This window comes from Panonychus citri, unplaced genomic scaffold (genome assembly GCF_014898815.1).
Source record: "Panonychus citri isolate SS breed McGregor unplaced genomic scaffold, ASM1489881v1 Contig00001, whole genome shotgun sequence".
NCBI classification, from domain to species: Eukaryota; Metazoa; Arthropoda; class Arachnida; order Trombidiformes; family Tetranychidae; genus Panonychus; species Panonychus citri.
This window is the reverse complement of record NW_026515406.1, coordinates 2,075,803-2,098,414: the sequence shown is the minus strand read 5'-3', so window position 1 is coordinate 2,098,414 and position 22,612 is coordinate 2,075,803. Positions and strand designations below refer to the sequence as shown.

Here is a 22,612-nt window from a genome sequence, read left to right as displayed (position 1 = left end):
GATTCAGAAGAGGAATATTGATTTAATTTAAATTCATTTCATGATATTGTATTTTTTTCATTTAAGTTTTGCTTAATATTCAATGTGAATTGTGTCTTAACTTAATTGTACTCGTAATCGTAACTCAAAGTGTTGTATATATTGTATTAATATAATCATTGTAAAGAAACTTGTGATTGTTTTTTTTTATATGAGAATCGATAGATTGTGATGATATTTTATACAATTAGAGTCGAGTTTAGTTGATGAGATTAATTAGCTGTAATCGATCAGTTAAGAGTTTAATTGTTCTTATATTTGAATGGAATTATATGCAAATTGAATAAAATAATAAATCACATGATAATTAGTATGAAGCGAAACATATTAACAATTGAATTATTGTATTTTAAATTAGCAAATAGATTTATCTTAATTATGTTAACAGTATTAATGATAGGATGGTGATAATTATCATATTGTTGGGTACTTTAACTTTCTCAATTTTATGTAGCAAAGATAAGTTCAGTAGTAAAAATATGAGAATTCGAATGGAATAATTCAATGGATCGTGATAATGATAATCACCTTAATTAGTTATTCTATGTTTGAGTGAAAGAAACGTATTCATTAGGATATGAGATGTATAACAATTCATAAAGACAATGTTCTAATAGTTTTGATCGCTGAATAGATATAATTATGAAAAAGGGTTGCGTTGAATCCGGAGTCAAAAACCTTACTATTAATTAATCATCTTTTGAAGAGATTATCAAATCCTACAATTAAAACTTATGTTCACTAGCTAATCTAAAATGAAATCCGATTTGTTTCTGCTGTGGTCAATTCTGACAGACGTTTCTCCAGAATGGTTTTCGTTTGAGCCTTGAGACGCTAGTAGTAATAAAACTGCCTGGTTTGGGACAAAAAGAGCGCGAAAATCACCAGACCGGGAATAATTAATGGACAACTCATTTGATTGATTTGAACTATTAATCACAAATGATTAATTTTTAATTGACACAAAAACACAAATCACTTGAGGGTAATGGTATTGATCCCAACTGATATTTTTGATTTTTTGAACACAAGAACATCATGACACTGAATTAGTATGCCCTTCAGGGTTTCAATTTCCTCTTTAGAGAGAATATTCTTCCCAGGTGAGTTCGATGAGAGAGCAATTATAAGACGTAATTTGCGAGTCAGCGGTCTCGCTCCGAATGCAAACCTGGAGAATAGAAGAAACGAAAGATTATCGCAAGGAAGTTTCAATCAACACATAATAGCACCAATAGCTTACCTGTTGTTTCTAATAACCATTTTGCTCACAATTCAATTATTAGAATTGAATAAATAAAATGAAACGAATGTGATGATGATGATGATTCTAACTCTAGAAAGTGGTTCTAACTGAAACTAAATTACAATTGACTCTAAGATCATCTTTTTTCTTCAAAACAGTTTTTTTCTTAAGAAAACATTAACTGAACAGATGTCATTGATGAATTGCAGAAACTGTCAAAAGACAAAAGATATAACAATGAATGTTTCCATTCAAGTTGCATGATCACATTTTATTCAGTTTCAAATTTGCAATTGATTGATATAATGCACTTCATTGTGCATTTTGGGTACCAATTTAACTCGATGGTTCTCCAGAGAAAGAGAGAAAGAAAGAGATTGGGCCAGTTTAAGATGATGATGATGGTAAAGCCAGTAAATTAAATAAATGGTGTGCCAGAGAGAGAGAGATTGGACTAGTTTAAGATGATGACGACTGTTAATCGAGAGAATCAATGATGTTTTTCATGCAAAGAGCTTATTCTTTTCATGGTAGAATGATTAATGATAATTTACTCCAGCATCATCTCCGTTTTCATACATGTTCTTTTCATGTCAACTATTCAAATTTTGGATAGCTAGTGAGCTAATAGTTGATCAATTGATCTCTTTTAACTTTTTCATTGTTTATTTGACGTGTTTTTATCCTCGGCTTTAACAGTTCTAAAAATTTTAGAATAATATCTTTTTTATTTAACTTTCGCCTCATTAAACAGTTTGTTATTTTTTCATTCTAAGAAAACGATAAAAGAACTAGTTATTTAATCTATTGTATGGATATTTAATGAGGTACAACAACCTTAAGGTGCATTATCTTAACAGTTGACCCTAAAGACATAAGAGCCTGAAAACTTGATACTGGTGTTTTCACACATATTTTTTATGGTAATGCCTTCAAATGACCTTGAAGCGCGTTATTTTACCAGTGACCTGAATGACCTTGATCTTTAATATGACAATTGAGTATCGCTCAAACGCATACCACCCAAGTCTCGAGTTCCTTCGACTCTTAGTTGCTGAGAAAATCTCAAAAAACATCGGCGAAAATAGCTGAATAGTCCTGTACTCGTAATACTATTTGCCCCAACTGGTACTTTAGTTTTCTAATTAACAGAACATCATGACATTGAATTAAAATCTCTTTCAATGTTTAAATCTCCTCTTTGGTGAGTACATTTTTCCATGGGAGCTTGATAGATGAGAGGGAGCCAATAATCAAACGTAATTTTCTAGTTGAAGTCCTCCCTCCGAATGCGAACCTGGCGAATAGAAGAAAATGAGGAAGTAATAGTAAAACTACACAAATGAGGCCACTTTTTTCCGTTTTCTCTTTCTCATCTCTTTCTTTTTCTCTTTCTTTGTATCAACGAAATTAATGATTTTTCGGGGCAACCCAAGGCCAACAACCTGTTACAACAAGTTTGTTAACTTTTAAATTGAGGGAGTAACTTTAAAAGGTGATGGCCGTGTATAGGTCAACGACTTCCCAGGTAAATGTGAATTTTATTGAAAATAAGATTATAAGACAAATATTAGGATTACAATTAATTGCAATATACCAATCGATTCGAAATTCAAGATGCACAAAATGTGTCTATGCAATTCTACAATGTATTATTCTGATAACCAGAGCCTTTCTTCTTCTTCACCGAGTAAATGTATATTTTTAAACATATATAAGTTATTTTCTAACACTCGTGTTTCTATGGAAAGACGTCTTATTGTCGGATACATTCGAATGGCTGTAGCTATTCTTATGTAAAATAGAGCTGATATCCTACGAATATTAAAGCGTGATTTGACTGCAGCAATCCATTCATTTAAAGTGCAGAATCCACGACGATGAACCGTTAAACATATTCCTCAACGATTCATTGATTTAAGGTTCATGTTCCGTAGGTTCCTCTGAGTGGATCGAATCCTATCAATACAGGGTATTTCCCCAAGTTTTAACAAGGTTTCTTGAATAACTCTTTTGTCTTTGAGTGTTCAGACCCCAGACTCGAGTTATGATAGTTTAGGCCATACTCAATTGTCATATTAAAATATCAAGGTCATTCCGGTCATTTTGTTATGATACGGTTTCAAGGTCATTTGATGGTCAATGAAGATAATAGAGAGGATTAATAAACTTTGTACACTAGCTTATTCGTTGCACAATTAAATTAAGACATAATACACAAATACAAGCAAATAACACATAGTTCAATAGTAACATTAATGTTGAAAAGAGAATTTATGACGATACTCATTTAATCATGATACTCTTAAAAATATCTCCCTACCACTTCCTCTACTTTCCTTTTATTTTAGTTATCGTTTCTCTTTTATACCTCCTTTCTCCCTGAAGTTTGATACAGAATTATTTTAATCGGAAGTGTTTTGATCAACACTTTTGAAACCTTATATTATTTTAGTTAACATGTAGCAAATTGAATACAAATTGACACTCAGGAAGTCTTATGAATTCTTATTATAATTAATTGTGAACTTTTGAGTTTTGATTAACTAATCAACGTAATCTTCCCTGTTGCGTTGCTTGATTGCCCTTACATATCTCCCTTCTTACAAAGACTGTTGCCATCAACAGTTTGACTCGCATTTCTCTTTTTATATATGGTTGTTTTTAGGTATTTGGTTTTGTCTAGATTTCGGTAATACACTTATTGTGGATTTAAAAGTTGATTAGAGTATTAGATGAAATTATTACAATGAATAGATTGAATAACAATAATTAATTAAATGATTAAGAGATAAAATAGACAATTAGATTGAGATTAAGATTAAGATTAAGATTTAGATAAATGATCAAAATTAATAGTTCAATGCGCATGAATCCCGGTGGTTTAAGAATTACCTCTATTCGAGTCGAACTCGTTCAAATCCAAAGAGAGGCTATCCAGCAGGTCTAGTCTCATTCGGTGGGTAGATATACTTCGGATCCAAAAAGTATCTAACTCTGACTAAATGGACGATCAGCTACATTTTTTATATCTTATTATCGTGAACACGTTAATTTGACATGATTGATAAAGTTCGCGAATATTCTTCATTATTTAGATCGCCATTCCAATCGTTGTATTCGTAGTTGTTAGTTGGTGTGTTTCAATACCTTTGTATACATTCATTCATTCACCTAGTGGTTGTGTATTTCCATAACTCTTACTCAGATTTCCAACAGTTTCACTTATTGTCACGATAATTACAGAACTATGAGTGAATTTTCCAAGTCATCTGCAGAAGTCAACAAATTAATCAACTAATTTATTAATATTTGCTACTCGCCTGCTACTAATAATGAAAGTTCCGTGACTTTGAGATAAACACACTATTCTTTGAATAGTAGCAAATCTCAATCCTGAAAGAAACGTTTTCGAGTTTTCGTTTAAGAAAATTTTCTCTTCCACTAAAGCAAAAACCAGATTAAGATGTAAACAATTCCAAGTGTTTACTTTTTTGTCATCCACTTTGATGATTGTTTCATGGTGATAATATTACTGCTATTAGATAATCAGTAAATCTCTTTTTCAACTCATCTTCCTTTCCATTGGAATCATGATTTTCATTCTTAAAACCAGAATTTACTACAATCTTATAATATATTATTTCAACTTGTTCTTTCTCTATCTCCATGTTCAGCCAGTTTTATTAATACATGTTTCAATGGTAGAAACCACCGGTAAACATAAAAGACTTTGAATTCACTCGGAATTCATTCAGTGGATAATCGTTTATTTTATATTGTTGCGTTTTTCTCATGAACATGAACTGAATTTTATCAAATTATAACACGAGAATACAGAGTAACTGTAACAGTAAGACACATTCTCATCATTTCAATTCCCAATGTATTGGTCAGTGTGTATGACTATACCTCTTAAATATATTCAGAAATTATTATCAACAATACCCAACAACTCATGTGAGGAAAATGATGATTTATTAAACTGGAAAACGGAAATTGTGTTGGAAAATCTTAGAATAGATAAAGGTTTAATAAGATGATAATTTGATCAATAGAATTTAATTAAATTTTATTACTTCCTTGTAAATTACTATTAACACAATAACATGATCAATAAATACACGATAACGGTTTATAAACCATTTACATGGTAAATGTGAGTTTTGATTGATTTCAATTCTAACAATGTAAACTCTGATTGACTGAGGAATTAATAGGCCAGCCTGGTGGGTGGACTTTGTCCATCTTAATGACTTTTGACATGTTTTTTATCGTCATTCTATTGACCGTTGATTGGGTTCTGTCTGTGATATTGTTGTTTTCCTTGTCTCAGTGTTTGAGCCTAAATTGTACAAGTCAATACCTTCAACTGTTGTTGTTCATGTTGATGTGGAGGACTTGAAGGTTAAGATGATAGAGAGGTGGAGCGGGTTAAGGTGGTGGTAGGACAGATGATAATGATGAGGATGAGGAGGAAACTGAGCATGAAGTAAAATTGCTGACAACATTATATTGTGAAGATAATCTGAAGATGAGTGACAATTGTAAGGCTCTCGAGCGTGATGGTTTACATCAGTCAGTTAAACATGAATCTAGAACTTTTTTTTTCATCCTTCTTACCTCATCATCCTTATTATCATCCATTGGATCAGGGAAGAAGAAGAGGGAAAAATTCAGTTTCATGATGAAGTCAAGAATCTTTCCATCTTCCATGTGCAAAAGTTCAGCTGATTCATTGAATGACAAAAATGATATACATGATGATCCAGTAGCAAAGGTAAAAATGTGACTCAACATCATGATGAGACTCAGTTATTAGGTTATCATGATGATGATGATTTAATCATATGATGAAGTTGTGAAAACTTTCTGGTATGTGATGATGACGAAAATAGGTTAGCATCAAACTGATTGAACAACAATTTACTCAATATGATTAAGTTCAATATTGTGTCTTATACAGTTTCATTCATCGGAACCTGGAAATGTTCACTTAAATATTGAGTAATCATGATGATACCTGAAGAAAATGAATCTTTTAAAATGATGACAAAAGGATACAAGATGGTAAAGGTAAATGTGCAGGTAGAAAATGAGAAAACAGGAAAAAAATGTTTCAGAGAATCAGAAAAATTTGATAACTTACAATGCTAATAACACTTAGAATTTGATAGAAATCCCTCCGGGGTATTCAACAGAAATATTTCATCTACTATTTCAAAAGTATTATCATTTCTCTTTCACTTTGGTCGTCATTATCATCATGAAACACTTTCTCCACTCACTTTTCTGTGCCATTTTTGATAATATCCTCAAAAGATTTCCTCATCCAAATGGTTACTATCATCATCATTTGATTTCAATATCTTCATGTTTCAAGTTCATAGGTCGTTTACTTGGATTTGTAATATTTTTTTGTTCACTTTCATCGGCAAAGAGCTAGAGAATAAAAATTGTACAAAAAGTTTCATCATGCAGCTAAAAATTCATCATCTTCACCATCATGATCATCATGAACTTATTCAGAATCATTGGAATGGAATGATATTGATTCAGCTAAGAATTACTTTTTCTTTCTCAACCTGATTTCTGATTCTTTTCTCTCTCTCTCTCTCTTTCTCGATTCTTCCTCCTCGTCTTCATCATCATCATCATCATCTCTTGCTCAACTATTGTGAGATTTTCAATACTTTTCAGTAGGATGATCATCATGCTCATCACCAGTTTTCATGATAATCTTGATGATTCCGGTAAGAGGCCTGAAAAGCTTCACTGGTTCATTATTGTTTCCTATTCAACTGAACCTGATTAAATCTGTTATATTCTGTAGCATAAACTTTATCATCATCATTATCAAGATGATTATGATAAATAACAATAACATATATCAACAGGCCGTTGACACTCCCAGTCTACGGAGTTTTTTTATCCATCAACATATTAGTCTTACATTTTTTTTATATCTAAATGCATTTATCTAAATTGTCATTTATTATTATTGTAATGATAATTGTTTCATGGTCATTCATTTTATCTCAGACCCTGCTGGACATTGGCTATTAATGTGTAAATAACTAATATTCACTTTGATAAGTTGATTATTGTGTAACTAATATCAATCAAGTGTATTGCCCGTTAACACAAACTAATCAATATAAACTAATTTATCAAATGTTATTAGATTCAATGTTATCTTATCAATAGTGACCAAACAATATAATCTATTGTTATTGTCCAGTATCTATCTTTCTGGTCAGTCTATTTTCATTGCAAGTGGATTAACAATGTAAACTTTTATATTGATTAGAATAGTTTTCATTTTCATCAATCAACAAAATTTCTAGATCGAGGCTATTTTCAATCGAGATATTCAATGATAAATATTATCAAAATGCTACTAATAAATTGTTATATTTACTAATATATAAGATTTCATGGCATTCCAAGTCGTGATAATCTGAGCTGTCTCATGAGAGCGGCTTGTTGAATGATCTTATTTAATTACAGTTTAATATACAACCGATCAAAGTGACAATCATATTTTAATGATCAACTCCTTGAAATTGTCTCTTTCTCCCTCACTGGATTGAAGGTTCATTTTTGATGATAATAATATTAAATCCCTATTAATGAGATGATCAGATGAAATTCTGGTTTCCCATGGTTCGTTTTTCTTGCTTCAAGCATTTTACTTCTCATCTTCATGATATTATTATTAATATTTCAAGGTAATTATACATTCAGTCAGCTAATAACATGGTGATAACATCTTAAGGCTTTTTTTTGCTTGACTTTCCACTGTTCATCATTATTATTATTATATTTTTTTCAATGTATTCCGAATGGTTATGATATCATGATGAGGTGAACATGGTGAATATAAAATGACACATCCTTATACTTATTCAGAGTCCCTGAAGGTAATGTTGATTATATCAGATGATTAACTTTCTTTCTTAATATAATCATGTGATTAATCAGCTCTCTTCGATTGGTGATAGAATCAAAAAAAGTCTAAATCAATTGGAACTGAACTCTACCATTTCAAGTTCAATCGAATAAGATACAAAATCTCATCTTCCTTTTTATCCTCATCATCATTGTAACTTCTTGTATCACATCAACTTTATCATCTTGTATGTTATATATAATCGAAATCACAAATTCTGAATACCCTCTTAAGGGATTTCATCTTCAACATGTTAAAGTTCATGGTGATGGTTATAATTTCCTGAAAAACGAGTCAGATTAATAACCATTAATATCCACGAATCAATTGATTTTCATATAATATGTCGATAATCAGACTTGGTAATTGAAATTACTAACAATTAGCAGTTTATATCTCATTTACTAATGAGTTATAATATAATATTATTGATAATAAATCTTCACCAATTTAATTTGATTGCAATATCACAATACCAACACTTGATCTGTTCATAATAATGAGATGACAATTTGTCTTAATCGTGATTAAGTTTAATCCCATTAATCCTAATCAATGGAGTGGAAACTTTTTTTTCTTTTCACCAGAACGATCATGATAATATGAGTATTTCAACATGAAGAAAAAAAATTCTAACCAAATGAGATTGAATCATTTCCAAGAATTGATTGTGATTTAGTTTTCTTTATTAGATTGTCGATTGAGAAATCACTCTAATTAAAATGAAGATTAATTCTCGTAAATGAGACAAACTAGATTCAATTTTATTTTCTCTTTCCTTTTCCATGGTATTCATTTAGTTCTGATCTGACTCCATGAAATGTTACTTTTGTCATGAAATTATAATTCTAATAATATTTTTTATTATTAAAGTTTCACTTTTTCTAAATGTGTTGAAAGTTTTTCATCTCATTGAATTTCAATGTTTGTTTACATCAATCAGAAAGTCAACTCAATTCTAAGCTACTATCAGATTTTCAGGGTGATTGTTTCCTGCCAATTTCTCTACGATTTGCCTTTTAAATTGTTACTTGTATTCATTTATGTTGAATTCTCATGTCAAATCATTTTCCATATTATATAAAATAATATTAACTATTGTTTTCCTTTTCCTGGTAAAAAAATAATATGAAAATAAAACCATTCAAGTCATAGAGATAAACTTGAATAGTTTCAGATTCATTGTTTATCATTCATATTATCATTCTGGTTGATATAATACAGATGCCGAAATTCATGATAGCTGATAAAATGAATGAGGTTTTCTTTTGTTTTCATGACTTCAATGTTTCTTGATGAACTTTCCATGATAACCCATTGAAAAGTATTCACCTTGATTGGAAACAACATGCAACTAAATTAAATTAAATTTCTCTTCATTTATCAGTTACCACCGGGAACAATTCCCTATTTTCAACTATGGAGAATAATTTACCTCCATAAAATAATCTCTCTCTCTCTCTCTCTCTCTCTCTCTCTCCCAGTTGGTTGAAACTTTACAGTTTTAATCAAATTTTGATTGTTTTCTCAACAATAAATTGTCATCTCTAAATGTTGATTGATTTTACTATTATTATTAAGAAGGGAAAAAAGTTCTAACCAAAAGTTTATCTACATTCAACTTTGTTTCATGAGATTATAATCTCATCAAATCTAATGATTTCCTGTAGTTTTTTTTTCATTACCTGAGTTCCGGTAATTATCTTTCCAAGTTGATCAGGGTTAAATTGTTATTGTTCACCTGATCAATTGCTATAGAAAATGAAATAAAAATCAATCAAATAGCTCACCAGGTAACATTGAATTCCAAGACTTTACCTGGAGATATTTTTCTCATCATTAACTCTCCATGTTATCATCTTGGCTGTTGAAGTTACTATTAACTTATACTAATCATTAGCATGGAATATTACTTGTAACATGATCTTTTATCTTCCTGTTCATCGTCATTATCATTCCTTGACAGTGAAACTCAGAATAACTTAGAACTTTTCTCTTTCAAGATGAGTAAAACTTTTCTAAATCAAATAAAGAACCGGTGGTTGATATCATATCACCAAAATTTGTCATGATAATAATAGCAAGCACAATAATATATTATACATATCTGTATACATAAACATGATAAGTTGGTGAAAAGAAAATAATTACGATTAGAAAAAAGTTTTCGAATTTTTTTCTTTTCTTTCCAGTAAACTTGCACCCAAAACTCGAGTTCTGAGAACGAGAAAAGATCAGAACGAACGATATCAGTTTACAATTAAGGTTAACTTACCATCTTATTCATGATGTTGATCATTATTCTGAACTAAATTCACCTTAATCATAATCATTTGCCTGTCAGAGTTATTAGAACTCTTTTTTTTTCAACACTCTCGAACCTACCAAATGTATCATGATGATGATGATGGTGATTTACCGTTAAGATTATCATTCTGTTTCTTTCTAATCACCATTCTCCTTTTTTATCATCATTTTCTCATCATTCTTATCTTCACCCTTGTCATACATCATCAACCATTTCAATCTCATAAACTTTCATGGTGATATTATTATTTTCTCATATTAGATTAATATATTAAGTCATAGATAAATCATTAGAAACCATAGATTAAGTTGAAGAATCGAGAATAGAGCAAGAAAAAACTCAGGCCTAAAGTTATTTCATCATTATCATCATGACTCTCACCATATGATGAGGGAAAAAAGAAACAAAAAAAATTGAGATCAACAAATTTCTGAATATAATTGATCATCATCATGGAAATGAAATAAAATTTGAGTAACTTTCAAGCCTCTCGGTTTCATGATAATCTTGAGCCAATATCAAAGACGTAAGGGAAAAGTTGATTGCTCAAGGCTATAAGAATGCTGAGAAGGCTTAATTATCGGAATTGAGAGTAACTTTGTTTCTTTATTCAGATTATTCATCTAATTCTGATGAATCTCAAAGATTTACTTTATCCATGTTGTTGACTCAATTTTCTTAATCAAACATCAAAATGTTAATCAATCGAGTTCATTGTAACAATTTACCGAATTTCCTTCAAGTGTTTGTCAACTAATTGCTGTTGGAATTTTTTTTCTCTTGATCAACTAATTTTCTAGTTGATTTAAAACATGTCTGAAACTTTGGATCTTAATTTTAAGTTAAATTAGATTGATGAAATAACAAGAATACTCAATCTCTCTCCTGTGATTAGTAATTACTTTCTACATTAATTGATTAGTTAGTTAATTAAGAATCAATTTACGGTGATGATGATTAACAACAAGAACACCTTCAAGCTAATTGAAATATTTTACATTCTAATCGAAAGGATTAACGAGAGAGAAACAGAGGAACATGAGACAGAATTCAAAGAATTTGTAGAATTTTTTTTCTCCAGTAAAATTTTCCTTAGAAAATTTCTTAGCATTTTAACATTTAATTTCTCATCTTGCGATTCCATATTGATCGTTTTCATGAAGATAATCTCTGAGTTCAGATTTTTACGTTTTCATTGGGGTAAATTTTTTCCCCTTTACTCAGAACTTTTCCCTTGTTCATGGTTTTCATTTATATAAATATAATCGGTTGTTATTATATGAAACTTTTTATGCACTATGAGTGATAAATCATCTCAATGAAATCCGAGTAATCACTCAGCAAATCCTACAAATTGATTTTGATTACCATGAGTCTACGGTTCTGAATCAATACCTTGAAACTGATAATAATAAACTCTGTGCATGGTTGATGGGTATTAACCATGAATCGATGAATTATATTGTAATAGTGATAATTTGTATTCTCTTGGTGAAAAGGTAAAGGTATTAATCTGAACATTATGATGGCTGAAAAGTTCATCATTCTTAAGATTCATGTAAATTAATGAATACATGAGATTAATAATACTATTCAGATCTGAAGATATGAACGATTTATGAATGTGTGTGTGTGTGAGTAAATATACACACTCATTCATGTTTGTGTGACAGAGATTGATGGAAATACTTATATCTATGAAAGATGAGGATGAGGAGGAGGAAAGAAGATGAATAGTGTTCAGGATAAGTTCATGTTCAAAATTAACTCTCAATGAAATTTTGCTATTTCAAGTCATTCTCTGTCCATGTTAACATTTCCATGGATTATTCAGTTTATTTCTGATAGATGAAACTATTTGCCTCATTCATTTCCATGTTTAATTTCATCTGAATTTCACCATGGGAGGAGTACCATGAATCTAATGGATTATCCAAGTGATTTATTTGATTTCATTTGCTCAGTTTTACTATTGTTTCTTTGGACTGATATTTAATCAGTTGTTAAACAGATTCTTGATTAGGTGATAAATATTATATGATTCCACTTGTTCAAAGGTTATCACCCATTGAATATTAAAATATCCATAATTGTTTCCTTCCGTTCAGAACTTTTTTTTTTGCTTATCCTCTTCCTCTTTCTCCCTGTATTCATGATAATAGATATACAAAGTATCAAAGTTGTTTTTTGTTCCTCTTACAATAATATTTTAACACTTGGATGAAAAGTTTTGCAGAAACGTTGATCAAAATTCAGTGTTCATGGTAATTTAATACATGGCACATTCTCAATCATTCATCATGGTGGCACTTAAGTGTCATTATCATGTTTTGATTCTGTTTCCTTATACATGTCTCTTTTTTTACATGAAAACATCCATTCAATGATATTTATATTTATAAATATATTCAATTCTGAAATGTTATCAAGATGATAATTGTATTGTCAATGTCAACCATTTGATTATCTTGACCAGCTCGAAGTTTTTATCATATGAATGTCCAATAACAGAGTCAACTGTTAATAACATCATGTTATTATTATTACCTGTCAATTATGGTGATTTTCATGGTAGAAATGACTCTCAATCATTGAATTCTGTGAATATGAATGTAATATTTATATTAACATTCATTTCTGCTCCAAACTGTTTTTCCTTTATTTTTCCAAAATAATTTTCATTATAAGACTCAGTTTCTTTTACACCATGTAATTGAAATTAAAATGAACAAGTCAATGGTTTTTAATTCAACTGAATAAAAGTTTCACCTAAAAGTTATGATATTTAAATTGACAAAAATTTACATGATTGAAAATGATATTATCATGACAAAGTTTTATGCTCATTGGGTTAGGATAAATGTGTTAGAACAATTTTTTGTCTTGATTGAACTTTTTCCGATTCAATTTCTTTAATTGAATCAAAACGTAAAAATTTTCAACTTAAAACCATCAATATTAATCATTTCTCTAATAAGTAATCACCTTGAGACTCAATAATCTTTTGAACTTTACATGATAATGATTTTCTAGTAAATTACTCAGTTGAAATTGGAATGAATATTTTATCCAATTCTTAAATGATGATTACTTTTCTATTAACAATTTGACTTGCGTTGTCTTTTCATGCTCATCATCATCATCATCATGAACATTATTGATTTGATTTCCAATTTCATGATCTTCCTGATCAATTCACCATTCCAAAGAAAGTCCTGTGGTTTATTATTATGACGATTATGCTGAAACTTTTTTTACGAATTTGATAGTTTCTTGTTTCTTTTTGTTATTCAAATTTTAAGAACTTATTTCATGTTCCTGAATTTCAATTCCCACCTGAGAATCGTAAAGATATTACATTTCTTCAACTTTTTTTTATTCTCCAATAGTAATTGACTTTAAAATAGTTTCTTTCATTTCCAAATATCGACAGAACGTTAATGTCTCTTCGAGTTACTTGATATTGTGAAAGAAAACGTATCAAGTATCGAAGATGAAAAAGTTAAGAGTTCCATCGAATTTGATTTTCTAATGTAGATAGAATATTATTTCACAATTCTCTCTGATCTTCTTTTCCTGTACCATGTAAACTTTTGATTATTATTTGTCGGAATAAAAGTATTAGTACTCATATTGAATGGATCAAAAAATCAGTTCTATTAATAATAAGATTTTCGCTGTTACATTTCAACTTTTTCTTTTATATAAAATTAATCGTTCATCATGTCAACTTAACCTTCCTCTCATCATGGGTGCGTTATTATCAAACTATTATCATCCACCCTCAGTAAATTTGCCATCCAATTTGTTATGATACTTTTTTCAACACCAGGATAATGATGATGATAAGATGGGAGGATGATAATAGTGATGATGAAAAAAAAACTGTTTGTGACAATAAAATATCAACTTAATTTACTATAAATGTGAAATATCATTTATCAAATGTTTCTCATTCTCATCTTTTGTTGAAGATGAAGATGGTGATGATAAAATGATAGAAGTGATGAAAATAATGATGATGATAATGATTAAATCTTAATTTTTTACTATTATCTTTAAAGATCTGACAAAAATTGTCAATGGTTTGTCACCACTATCAACATTTACTATTTGGTTTCTCTATCATCATCATCATCTCTCTCTCTCTCTTTGGTTTAGATAGCAATAGACTTTAGGTAAAGATTAAAGAGTTTTTTTCTGGTATCAATCCATTCAATTGTTACCTGTTTTTCTTACCTGTGTATCGATTCAATACTTTCCAGCCAATTGGATAATTATTTTAACATTGATTCCCATTTGATATTGTTTTGATTTCAATTAATCAGATTGAAACTTTGCAAATGTTGACATTAGTCCCTCATTTGAATTTGTTTTAATACATCATCATGTTTATATCATTTTGCTTACATGAAGGATATTGGTAATCAATGTTATTTACATGATATTAACTGAATTTAATTTTATCTTGATTGTTCTCATCATGTTGATTGTTAAATAAAGATACCAAAGGTTTAGATTGATCTTGTTGACTGGATCTCTTGAGGTTTTCAGACTTATCATCCCTGATGAGTAACCTCCTGTAATGTGTGTACCTTTATTATTGACATGAACAAGATGATGAAGATGATCAATTGATTTCATCTGTGAGTATAATAATATATTTATATTCATTATTATCATGGATATGAGCATGAATTTTACTCAACCACTCACTTTATCGTTAAGAGAAAAAAAAAGTTCTGATATTCGATTCAATTGGTTGTTGATCATCATTCGATTTTTTCATCATCTTCAACCATCTCATCGTCTTTATTGTTATCATTTTAACTGTGGCTCTTTTCATCATTCAACTGAGGATTCCAACCTTTAGGGTCTAACTCTGAATCAGAACTTTTCTCTCTCTCTCTCTCAACTTTTTTCGAATCACTATTAAGATTTCAATGGAAAATAATTCAATGATGATTATAATAACCATCCATTGAAGACACAATAGAAAATACCCTCAAGGTCACAGCATTTTCATATTATTATCATCATCATCTAACGATAGTGTGAAAAGATTAGATTTCAGACTTTAATTATTATCAACAATCAACTTATCGAAATCAATATCTTAATATAAACACTTAAAAGAAAATGAAATCATCAGAACGGAAAAAGGATGAAATGATCTATTTTGATGACGAAATTAGATCTCAAAATGATCGCGATGATATTGTATCAATGAAGAATAATAATTTTACGCCCTTAAAAAAGTTCTCATCGAGTTCTAATCAAGTTCCATGATGTTGATTCAAGTTGATTCGATAATCAAGATAATTAAGTTTACTGGAAGTTTTTTTTTTCATCAGACAATTAATCAGATAAACAAATACACATAACAATTGGTTAAGATCCTCTATATTGTGGTAACCCTGATAATTAAATAAAAACAATAATTCTGATGATGATGATGATCAATTGTAAGAAAAATCATCACCATTTACTGATGATGATGGAGATTAGTTAATGATAGTTGAATGGGAAAAGGACGATTAAGAAAAAAAATTTACTCGATCGGTAATAAGTTGAGTAAACAATTTCTTTGTTAATTGTTGATCAATAGTTAATGAATTACGATTAAATCAGTTAGCTGTATATTATCATTATAAACCATTAACTACCAATGAATTTAATTTTAATCAATCAGCAATGAGTATTCATTCAATTTAATGTTGAAAATTTCCATATTATTATTAATACATGAATGAGATTATCTTTGTATTAAGGTCAACACATTGATGTTATTAATAAAACTCAAGTCAAGTTTTGTGATTATCAGTTGATGATCAATGGTTTTGACCATCAAAAAGATTCAATAAAAAACATTGGTGTATTATTAGCCTATGACCCTTCACATAAGATGTTCAGGATGACCAGGTAATAATTTGAGTCTGAACCTGATTCCAATCATGAAATTTGTTCCCAGTTGAAAATCTTAACCTTTTATTATTATCATTTGAAACTTTGGTATTGAGTGAAACCTGTATATCCAATGATGATAATGGATACAAGTGAATGAGTGGTAAAGGTGATTGTGGTTCAAGGTAACAATTGAAACTGAATTTAATTCTCAATCCTATCTCATGATCATTTATGGTTTCATGATATAACCTTATATTGTGTATACTTAGTTCATCCTCTGATCTAGTTTGATCAAAGTTTCCGATGGTTTAGTGATATTATTTTACAACTTTTCAGATTCTCTTTGAAAAAAGAATAAGGATAATCCTCATGAACTGAATAAATATAAACTCGTTCGTGAGATATTTCTAACCCTGAAATTGTCACCATGAGATAAAACCTTTTATCAATATTATCCATTGATGATTGAAATTTTGTAACTTTTTTCGCTCGAATTTATTTATTTGGTTCAAGTTCGAGAGAATTTCTGATCAGAACTATTCATGAACAATGAAAATCGAAAGTTTTAACTTCAGGATAATCAACTCTGCGATTAAATTAGATTATTATTAGAACGTTAGTCTCGAGCTAATAACATCTGAACTAAACTCGAATTAATTTCTGAACATTAACTATGAAAAAATGGAATTTTTTTATCCAAATCACTTGGAATAAATTGTATTCCCTCCATTCACTAGTTAACGAAATAAAGATTATCGTAGTTGATTGTGAACCTTTTATGATGAGAAATCTACTCACGATTAACAATCAGCTCTTTCTGTGATATGATTAAATCATTTACAATTAAAGTGCAATTTTTTCGATATAAAATGATTGTTAAGAGTAAATTAATTGTTCACAATATTAGTTAATTGGTTTCCCTGTTAACAATTGATTCATTTACAACACAATTAACGAGAAGATCCTGTTACAATCCACTCAATTGTAATTTGATTTTTTTAATCATTTCGGTGGTTCAATTGTCATCATTTTATTCAATGGATGATTAATATTAATTGTTACATATTTTTCAATTATATTAATATTCATTTCTACAGAGACTCAAATGTTGCCTGATGATAACATTTAGATTGAACTTATTGCCTATCCAACTTGTTTGGATTTCAGGATGGAAGCATTCAGTTTATTTCAGGTCAAAATTCAACCTAATGATTATCATGAACAATTTAAATGATAGATTTGTTTCCTGGTGTGACTACTAAATCAATTTGATTGCAATTGGATTGATTGAATTGTCAGTTTGTTGTTTGAAAGAAAAGAAAAACTTTGTTTTAGTTTTCAGAGATTTCCACTTGGATTCTGGTTCTGATTCTTTATTCTTGTAACAATCACTCGACTCTTGAATTACATGGTGATGATTAAGATAATAATAGAACATTTTTTTTCTTCAATACAACTTGTCGAGTTGATTGATTACTCTAACTATGATTTATCTCAATCTAATGTCACCTTGATTTCCATGTCAAACAGAGTTGAGTTCATGATAGATTTTCAATTTCTTTCTCAAATCTTTTCGATAAAACTTTCTTTGTACTATTAGTATTTGAAAAGCTCAGTCTCCAATGAATAGTGTCATGATAGAAAAACAAATACGATAATAAGTTTCCACTCTTAATTTAACCGAATCAGTTGAAAAGTTTACGAAATTTTAAATCCAAATTTCCAACACTTTGTAAACCAATGATCAAAACTAAATCAAATTTCAGTTGATCACATGAGATATTCAAGAACTGAATTCTCTAAGTTCAGATTAACAAGATAAGCTTACGATTCTCTATTCACTTAGCATGTAAAACTGAAAATATTTCCACCATGATAACAGTTTTATTCAAAGTCTGACAAGTTCAAAACTTTTCTTCGACTGTTAATTGTTCGTAATCTTCGTAACTGTATTGATAGTTGATACTAAAGTTTCACGTTATCTCTATCGATTATTAATATTTTGTTCATCTTGATCGTTAATTTGAGTCTTGAAGTCTCAGTTCAATGGAAAAACAAATCAATTTCTCGATAACAATTATCTTTAATGATACAAAATATAAAAAGAGATCAAATGAAGAACACAAAATAAATGAGTAGTTATATGTTACTGAAGTTAATTGGTAAGTTAAAATATGAAATTCAACACAACAGAATATGAAAGACTGATTGATTCTCATTATTATCGTTAGATATCATGAATATTATGTTGGGTCAGTCAATCGATTCTACGATAAAAAATTAGCATTCGCTGTTTGATTGTCTTGTATACTCTGAGTGGCTCAAGAACTTTATTATTGTCGATCTCTTTCCACTCGTCATTTGTCTTGATCATTACACAAGTATGAGTTCCATCTTGACTGTCATCATCTTGAGGTTCGGTGTCTCTTAGAGTTTTCTGTACATCATTTGAGATTTGAAATCCATGAGATTTCAACTCATAGCGATGATTAGTTTGTCCAACTTTAAATTTCAGCTCAGAACACATGAGAATATCTTTAGGATTTTCGATAGAGGCTGGAATTACATCTTTGATCGTAAAAACTAAATACTTCGGTGCATTAATGAACTCAAGCTTTGAAACATCGACTATTGGTTCGTTGCAAATCATACCTGAAGAGGAAAGAAAATTTTAATGAAAATGGTAAAAGAAATGAGATGAAACTACTAACCATCGTTGTTTTTGCTACAAGTTTGATTACTTAGCATCAAACTACTTTCTAGAAATTCTTGTAATGATTTAACACCAAGATCATCATGATACTTGGGAGCGACAGTCAAACTATTCATTTCAAGGTCGATTGGTTCGTTTTGAGCTCCACACTTACAATTATAACTGAATTTCATTGCAACTTGATTGAAATGTCGAAAAGGGTTGATCTCTTTCAATCGAAACTCTTTTTCAATTTGATCAAAGAGATCTCTATAAAACAGTCTTGAATCACCTCCTAAAATATGAAAGAATCAGAGTGAGAATCATAATTAATGACTGCTTTCTAATTACCATTGGGTTTTTATGACAAAAAGATTAGAGTTTAGATTATAATTTACCTGGGCTGCCATAGTCTTGACTTACAGAGTCTCTTAATTGCATGATTATGTAGATTAAAGCTGCATCAACATTAAGAACGTCCCGTCGCCCAGTTGACCTAACGTAGGATTCAGCGACCTTTCTCCAGTCCTGATACTTATTTTCAATGCCGGTTGGAAGATGGTCAACAACGAGTGGCCCATTTCTTGTACCTTTTATATAGTTTTTATGCAACTCTTTGAGTCCATAAAAGGTTTTAAAATTGTCCCGTTTCTCTTGTCTTATCAATGCAAGACCATTCATGAGACAACGTGAAAACTCAGGATCATTTAGGAAAGTGATAAGTGTAGGCCAAGTGTAACAGTGTCCACGATAGTTTGGTAGCCCCGATATATTTTGCTAAAAATAATTGTAACAATTATAAGTATGACCAAGTTAAGATGACTCAGATCTTTGATTATCATGGGGACAATCAAGAAATTGTGTGAATTTAGTTAGAATAAGCTTACCTCGAAGTTAATAGCTAAATTAACTTTCTCTAGTAATAGAGAAGCTGCAATATCAGCAGCGGCTTTTTTTCTCGAAGCAACACCAATGGCGAAAAAAAGTTCATTTGAATTCGATTTCAACTCCCATTTAACAACATGGTGATCTTTGTTTGCATAGTTTTTAATATCGACCCACTTTCTTATTGATATAAATATGTCCCTACGTCGATGATAAGTATTGTTGATCAGCTGTTTGATTGGTTCGCAAATTGTTTCATGATTAACACTTTCACTAAGAGCTGACTGAAATTCATTGAAACTAATATTGAATGGAAGCTCTTTGATTGGTGAAAAGTTTGATGACATGGTGATGAACAATAAGAATAAGAAAAAATCAAGAAACAATAAGCTTAATTGTCTAAATCAATTACAAAATCACACAAAAAAAAATCAAAACATCAACAAGAAAAAAGTGACAGACAAAAATTAAATTTACTAATTAGTTATCATTGTTAATTTGTAATTACTCATTAGATGTCACTACTTATGGTCAAGATTAAAATTGATCCAAATTTAAATTTTTTTTAATCAACGTTGATTTAGTTCCGAATCAGCCCTTAATTGTGATTAAAAGTTTTGCCTCATTCTAATTGTGATAATTTATTTTCTTTCTCATTCTCCTCATGATAATGTTGCGATTTCGTGACAAATTATGATCATAATTGATCTTGATTGTTAAATTGTGTAATTTATCAATACAGTTGATTAATAATCATTGTTGATGGTAAACAATGATTAAAAGTTAATTGTATTGTATTGTATTCATAATTTTAAATTGATTAATATATTAATTATTTAATCAACTTGAGTATTTGATTTATTATTAATGTTGAGTTGACTTTATGTTGATAACTGATTAATCTGAGTGATTAGACAATTAACTGATCATAATTGATTAATATTGTGTGAGAGCAGAAAATTAAATTATTAACCAAAGTAATCAACTTTTCATTTATATTATCAAGTAAAATCAAAGTTACAATTAGTTAATTAACCAAAATTGATTATGATTAACAGAGACACGATTTTTGTTATTTGGTTGGTTGATTAATTTAATTGGTGAATTAAAAAAAATATGGTTCATATAATTTGATGTTCATGTTTTGGTTTTGTGACATTTGATTTGATTCAATTTGATGTAGTAAATTGTTGTCATAATTAATTTAATAATCAATTGGAATCACGAAGTAATCGTAACCATCGATAATCATTAGAATGGACAATCAGATGAGTCTGTTGATTCTGAGACATTTCCTGAGGCTAACGATTTATGATTGAATCAGAATTTTTGACAGAATTATTTTCATTTGGAAATATCCGTTGATCAGAACTTCTTGAAATTCTGATTAATACTGGTGGTTCTTAGAATTTCACCAAATAAGAACTAAATGAAAGATCCATGATGATGATGAGGAGAATTTATTTAAGAAAAAGAAAAAATTTTCTAGGAATTTTTAGATTCGAAAGAAACTTTTATAATTACTCTTTCCATGAATTTTAATGAATTAAATTGTGAGAGTGAATAACATGAGTTGAATGAAGAGAGAGAGAGAGAGAGAGAGAGAGAGAGAGAGAGACAATTTAATTAACTAGCAGAAAAAGCGACTCAATTTCTTACAAAAATCTTCACAATTAATTAATCATATTATTCACAATTAAGGTAAATTGTTTAGATTTAATTTAAACCAAACAATTTGAATGAGAAGCAACAAAAAAAACGAAATTCAAACGGAAGATAATGAATTTATCTTCTAATTGTTGTTGATTGCTTATGGTTTTTTCTTGTACTCACTTGATTAAATCTCTAATTGTTCACTAATTGTTGTTGTATTTTCTCTCCCCTTCTTTATACAGATTAATGTTGATTGGGAATTAAGTGAAACCCTTTGTGATTTATGGGTGGCTGTTGATGTTACCTGTAGTACAGCTTCAATCCTTAATCTGGTTGCAATTAGTATCGACAGGTAAGTGATTAATAAATTGTTTTGTCAATTCAAAGCTCATATTTGAAGTATTAATAATTATCATTATTGATACAAAAACAACAAATGGTAATAAGATAAATGATTTTCTCATTAATTGCTCTTGCTAATTGTCCTGTTCTGAATAATCATTATCATTAAATGACAATTCAACTTAAACGGTTGTTAATCAGGACAGTTTATAAATCCACTGAGGGTTTAATTTAATTAGTTTGTAAATGATGATTAAAGTCTAATTGTTGGATATTATGTTCTATCATTATCTCAATTGATTGAACAATTAACTGTTTCTATCACACAATTAACTTGACAGTCGATAACTAGTTTAATGTACTTTGGGTTGGTTAAATTAAATTATTGGTAACAATTTAACTGATCAAAGTAATACAAACATTTAATCCTTAATTGATGTTCAATTAAGTTATTGTTTAATTGAGATTAAATTAACACTGATTAAACAATTTTGATTACAAATCATTATAATCCCTTAATTTGACTCAATTTAAATTCAACTTAATATTATTAATTAGATGAGTTAATATTCAACTCTAATCAAATTA

The 22,612-nt window shown here is 29.4% G+C and overlaps 2 protein-coding genes across 2 annotated transcripts in view; one reads left to right on the top strand and one right to left on the bottom strand.

Moving 5' to 3' along the window:
* Window positions 1-22,612, top strand: part of LOC128397432 (dopamine D2-like receptor) — a 106,822-nt gene that overhangs the window by 77,525 nt on the left and 6,685 nt on the right. Inside the window, exon 2 of the mRNA XM_053358162.1 lies at window positions 21,925-22,034. Within this exon, the coding sequence (XP_053214137.1) occupies window positions 21,925-22,034 (110 nt within the window). The remainder of the gene's footprint in view (window positions 1-21,924; window positions 22,035-22,612) is intronic.
* On the bottom strand, window positions 18,516-20,505 carry LOC128397461 (uncharacterized). Its single transcript, XM_053358191.1, has 4 exons — window positions 20,032-20,505; window positions 19,543-19,921; window positions 19,164-19,439; window positions 18,516-19,104 (listed from the first exon to the last, which is right to left on the bottom strand). Exons 1-4 carry the CDS (start codon window positions 20,374-20,376, stop codon window positions 18,710-18,712), a joined length of 1,395 nt encoding a protein of 464 aa, XP_053214166.1. The 5' UTR covers window positions 20,377-20,505; the 3' UTR covers window positions 18,516-18,709.

What these genes read in the sequence shown, in the direction of transcription:
- LOC128397461 (XM_053358191.1), bottom strand. Translation starts at nt 20,376, where the DNA reads ATGTCATCAAACTTTTCACCAATCAAAGAGCTTCCATTCAATATTAGT. An exon ending in ATTTAGCTATTAACTTCGAG is followed by an intron (nt 19,922 to 20,031) that starts GTAAGCTTATTC and finishes AATTATTTTTAG; the next exon opens with CAAAATATATCGGGGCTACC. An exon ending in TCAAGACTATGGCAGCCCAG is followed by an intron (nt 19,440 to 19,542) that starts GTAAATTATAAT and finishes TTCATATTTTAG; the next exon opens with GAGGTGATTCAAGACTGTTT.